The sequence below is a fragment of the Brassica oleracea genome, chromosome C9 (assembly GCF_000695525.1).
Source record: "Brassica oleracea var. oleracea cultivar TO1000 chromosome C9, BOL, whole genome shotgun sequence".
Lineage (NCBI taxonomy): Eukaryota > Viridiplantae > Streptophyta > Magnoliopsida > Brassicales > Brassicaceae > Brassica > Brassica oleracea.
Window position 1 is genome coordinate 32,705,097 of NC_027756.1, and position 5,854 is coordinate 32,710,950.

At 37.4% G+C, this 5,854-nt stretch overlaps 1 protein-coding gene across 1 annotated transcript; it reads left to right on the forward strand.

The window, feature by feature from the left end:
- The first annotated feature begins 4,423 nt into the window (after nt 1–4,423).
- Nucleotides 4,424–5,854, forward strand: LOC106314807. The gene is made up of 2 exons (XM_013752628.1): nt 4,424–4,999; nt 5,093–5,854. Exons 1-2 carry the CDS (start codon nt 4,424–4,426, stop codon nt 5,852–5,854), a joined length of 1,338 nt encoding a protein of 445 aa, XP_013608082.1.

The window sequence follows — 5,854 nt, forward strand, 5'->3', positions numbered from 1 at the left end:
TGATAACTCAGTTATGATTATCCTTACTTTTTGTTTAGTTCGTGGCTCAGTCTCTTTTATTGTCATTAATCATAATCAACTTCAGAGTTCAAGGAACAGCAGAAATTAAAAAACACAACAGCAACCAATAGGTGCAAACAGAAACAAACTCCAAACAAGATCAAAGGAACTATAAGAAGTGTGAAAAATAAGATAGCCTTTATGTGACCAATGTTATTCTCTTTTTGAGGGACTTCCGGCCTATATAGATTTTCCTTTTAAGATTTCTCCGACTTTCCTTATTTTGAGTAGCTATTTTTTTCCGGCAGCTAGCTACGGTATCAAGAAAGGAAATAAAATCCTTACTCCTCTATAATCTCTTCCTTTTCTAAACTGCGACTCCCTTGTTGAATAAAAAAACTGCTGACTTCTTTGGTTTCCTTTTCTCAGGGCTGGCTTAATGGGAGGGCAAACAGTGCACCTTTCCCAGGACCCAATTTTTTTTCTTATACAACAAGGGTCCAAATTTTATTACTTGAATTTAGATAAATATTTAAATAATATGGTTATCTAAGTTTAAAAATATTAAAAATACAAGCAAAACTAATAAATTTAGTTAATTTGTTTTAAAATTTATATACTTATAATAGTAAGTTGACAATAATATTACAATTAATTAATTATATAGCTTAAAAAATAAAATTTCCCAAGGGCTCCTCTTATTATTAAGCCGGCTCTGCTTTTTCTGTGTATCTATTTCTGTTTTTTTCAAGCAGTGACGGCCAAGCTTTCCTTTTCCGATGATTTCTCAAAAGATAATTACAGAATTCAGCATCATTAGTGATAAATTCACCGCAATTACGCTTGACATGCTTTTCGAAAAGTTGAACTTTTGATGTACCTCCGCTGCTACTGAAATTCTACAGAGCAATTTGATGCCTGATATGCTTCTCAACGCGATATGTGCTATGTCCTTGGATGAAAAAGAATTTCTCACACTCCCTGTTAGCCGATGTTTAGGATCATTGATAAGAATGAAACAAGCCTTTTTGGTCCCTATTTAACCTGAATTGTCAGTCTATGGCAAGGATGATTGAGTACAAGACAATTGCATGGTGTATGTATGGAAGAGTTCGGGGTATCGCTTTATCAAAAGATAGTTTCTAGTTTGTCTTCCAATATGAAGAGGATCTTCGGACTGTTTTAAAGATAAACTTGGAACATCCCAATTTCTAGTATTTCTGGAAAGACATAAGAAAATTTATTTACCTAGTTATGTTACCAAAGTGTGCTTACCTTTTCAGGTACACATCCATTTAAATATCCAAAGTTAAGTGTACTTGAGTTGGTGTAGTAAAAGGATGAGTGACATATCGGGAAGTGATTCGTGATATCGTGCAAGTAAGGAAAAAGCACGGAAAAATGTCATGTGGTGATTGCAGGGTCAATAAGCATGACTAAGGAGCCTCCGAAATATTAACCTGCCCTCCATCGCACGGAATGGGGCCCACGGCCGAGAGAGCGGGCGTGTGAGGCTCATTAGCCGTGGACAGTCGAGATGTTACAAGTAATATCAGAGCTGGTTAGTCATCTCGGTTCTGACCCGAGTGGGGTCTTGAGACATGTCATGTTGTGCAACGAGGGCGTTGCTCTTTGTGAGTGGAGGTGAATTGTAACATCCCGATTTCTTGTATATATGAAAAGGCTTAAGAGAATTGATTGACTACCTATGTCACCAAAGTGAGCTTACCTTTTCGGGCACACAGCCGTTTAGAACTCCAGAGTTAAGTGTGCTTGAGCTGACGTACTAGAAGGATGGGTGATCTACCGGAAAATGATTCGCAATATCATTCGAGTGAGGTCATAGCATGAGGAAAGGTCATGTGGTGATTGCATGGTCAATAAACATGCTAATGAGCCTCTTAAAAAAATTAATGCACCGCTCGTCGCACGGAATAGGGCCCACATGCCAAGAGAGCGGACGTGGAAGGCTCATTAACCATAAGTTGTTGGGGTGTTACAATACCTTAGTCCTATAATCTTTGGAAATGGTGTTTGAAAGATAAACAGCAAATCCCCTAGAGAGCTTTTTGAACTCGATGGAATTTGGATCTGGATTCGCCACATCCCGAAGATCTTCTTTACAACTGAAAATGATGTTCACTATAGCATCGGAGGTTGGAATGTTGAGGAGATTTCTTATGATCCTAATATCTCACAGACAAATGACTATATCAGAGCCAATATCAATTGTGACGTTGATAAACCAGAAAAAGCGACAGAGAAACTGAATGTGCCATCTGGTGGGATGGTGACAATTGAGTTAAAGTATGAAAAATACATAAAATGTGCTCACGCACTAGAAAATTCGGTGTCCTCTTATGAAAAAGGGTTTGGGGGAGACATAAAACCTAAGTTGCATGGAAACTCGGATGAAAGCGCGTTTTACATTTCAGAAACGTTTCGCAATCGGATTCTCTTGGAAACTCGTGGAAAGTCATTAGAAACTCGTTTCTTTAAAATCTCATTTTGAAAACTTAATGGAAACTTGTGTTTCCACTTTAGATACTTGTGATTCTATTTTTGAAACGTGAAAAAAACTTCTTAAAACAAATATTATAACTTGTATCTTTATTTAAATTAAGCTACTTAATTATTTTTTTGACAACAAGCTACTTAATATTTAAGTATTGAATATCTGCTATTTTAAAATTTTAATATGATTTCGATGTTTAGTTATTACTTGTTTCATTTTTGTATACTTAACTTAAAATTGTTATTTATTGATTTATATTCTTAGATTGAACAAACAAAAGAAAATAATTGTACTCACATGTTAATCATTCATATATATATGTATATATTTATAAATGTTTCCAAACATTCCTAAAAAATTTAAAAATCATGTTTCCACGTTTCGAAACGTTTCGTTTCTGCGTATCCGTTTCCGATTTCATGCAACCTAGCATAAAACTATTCCAGATTCGTGTAAGTGGTAGTTCAACGCAATAGGGTGTTGACTGCTCTTGTAAAATGTATATTATCTGGGTGGACCTTTGGGCTTCCCTCCTTTGTTTCATGAAATATCAAAAGTATATCGTAAAATGGCCACTACAACAAATATAGGTATTGATAGCAGATTATAATAGCACAATTTTTGTAACTGCTATGGAAAGGTAATTAGAAGCCTGGATAAGAAATATATAGCATTTTACTTATGCTATGCCGAAAAATCAGTTAAACGAGATTAAAAACTTACTAATCACCCAAGTTTATACACTTAGCGGCAACACTTAGAAAAAAAGGGGGTTTTCGCGGCCAACATTTCTCAATTTACTTTTCATAGCATTAGAAAAAAAAAAGGAAGGTTCTCGTTTTCTCCGTCTTCTCTTCTTCTCCACATCGAGCTCAACGCTCTCTCCACCATCTCCAACTTGATTCCTCGTCGCTCACCAACATTAATCTCTTCGCTCATCCTAACCAAGTCTCCAATTCGATTCAGCCATCATCATCTCCGAATTCAAAGTGAATCCTTAATGTTGTGATTAGTTAGGTTTTGATTTTGTCGATTGATTTAAGTTCTGAAAGTAGATAGGTTTTGGCTGCTCAATGCTGTTATAATTAGTTAGGTTTTGGGTTCATATTTGTTTTCATTAATCCTAACCAAGTCTCCAATTCGATTCAGCCATCATCATCTCCGAATTCAAAGTGAATCCTTAATGTTGTGATTAGTTAGGTTTTGATTTTGTCGATTGATTTAAGTTCTGAAAGTAGATAGGTTTTGGCTGCTCAATGCTGTGATAATTAGTTAGGTTTTGGGTTCATATTTGTTTCCATTAATCACAGTTTTTTTTTCGCAGGTGTGGGTTCGTGTCTTCACAATATTGCGTCTTCTATATTCTGTGGAGGTTAGACACAACTATTTACTTATTCTCATTTTTTAATCACAGTTTTTTTTTCGCAGGTGTGGGTTCGTGTCTTCACAATCTTGCGTCTTCTATATTCTGTGGAGGTTAGACACATCTATTTACTTATTCTCATTTTGTAATCATTTGTAGACTTTGTAGACATTGCGTTTGTTGTTTGCGGTTAACACTTTGAAGTGTAATTTATATTGTCATTGCTGCTTGAACCATGTACGCTTGTTTGAACTGTGGCAAGGGTCTTAACAATGTTGGACAAGTCATGGGTGCATTTATGTAGGTATGTACATTTGTTTAAGTGTTCAGTTTATGCATTTCGACAATTCTTATCATAACTTTTTTTTTTGTTTGACATGAACTTAAGAGTTGATTCTGCATATGAGAGAGGTTCGAGGAGTTTTGTCAATGATGCTACTGCTAAGTTATGAGTTAATGGGAAGATTGTATGTCCATGCGCCCGATGTCGTAATCTAGATCGCCATACAAGTGAGGAGGTTGTCTCTCATTTGGTTATAAATGGAATGGATGATGCTTACAAGGTACGGTCGGATTGGTTTCACCATGGAGATGGTAACTCAGTTGATGTAGTGGAAGTTAAAGATAGATGCTGGAATGCTGAGATCCTTAGTTTATATGAAGCCGCAAACTGCTTAGATGAGGATTTAGCCATTCGGGGGTCAGAGTTGCGTGAGTCAGTTGAGGGTGAGGATAGGAAAGAAGATGAGTTTTTAGCAAAACTTGCAGAGGCTGAAACCCCCTTGTATCCAACGTGTTCGAGTCATAGCAAGCTATCAGCTGTAGTTTCATTGTTCAGGATTAAGTCTCAGAATGGGTGGTCAGACAAGAGCTTTGATGACTTACTGCAAACTTTGTCGAACATGTTACCTGAAGACAATGTGCTGCACACATCAACTTATGATGTCAAGGAGTTTTTGAAATCTTTTGATATGGGATATCAAAAAATTCATGCTTGTGTGAACGACTGCTGCTTATTTAGAAAGAAGCTGAAGACGGCTGAGAGTTGCCCAAAATGCAAGGCGTCTAGATGGAAGACCAACATGCATACTGGTGAAATCAAGAAGGGTGTTTCACAGAAGGTTTTGAGATACTTTCCAGTAATACCTCGCCTGAAAAGGATGTTCAGATCGGAGCAACTTGCAATGGATTTACGATGACATTTCAATAACAAGAGCACAGATGGGAAACTGCGCCATCCAGTAGATTCTGTTACTTGGCAGTCAATGAATGACAAGTATCCGGCGTTCGCAGCGGAGGAGAGGAACTTGCGACTTGGGCTTTCAACAGATGGGTTTAATCCCTTCAGTATGAAGAACAGCCGATACAGTTGTTGGCCTGTGTTACTAGTGAATTACAACATGGCTCCTCACCTATGTATGAAGGAGGAGAACATAATGCTCAGTCTGCTGATTCCAGGACCCCATCAACCAGGCAATAGTATAGATGTATACTTAGAACCTCTGATAGAAGATTTAAAACATCTGTGGTGCATAGGCGAGTTAACATACGATGCAGTTAGTAAGACAACCTTTACGCTTAAGGCAATGCTTCTTTGGACTATTAGTGATTTCCCCGCATATGGGAATCTTGCTGGTTGTAAAGTGAAGGGTAAGATGGGTTGTCCTATATGCGGGAAGCACACAGATAGTTTGTGGCTGAGTAATAGTAGGAAATTTGTATTTATGGGCCACCGGAAATGTTTGCCTCCCTTACATAGTTTCAGAGGAAAGAAGACTTGGTTTGATGGGAAAACTGAACATGGGACAAAGGGAAGGATACTGACGGGTAGGAATGTCTCATTTGTGCTGAGAAATTACAATAATGTGTTTGGTAACAGAAAACAGTCTGGGAAACAGAGAGCTACTCGAGTTGACATACCATCTGATAACGAGGAGGAACTAATTGAATCTGATGAAGATGAAGATATAGGATAG

Coding starts and splice junctions, on each gene's coding strand:
- LOC106314807 (XM_013752628.1), top strand. CDS start 4,424: ATGGATGATGCTTACAAGGTACGGTCGGATTGGTTTCACCATGGAGAT. Junction 5,000..5,092: donor AGAAGGGTGTTTCACAGAAG/GTTTTGAGATAC, acceptor TTCAATAACAAG/AGCACAGATGGGAAACTGCG.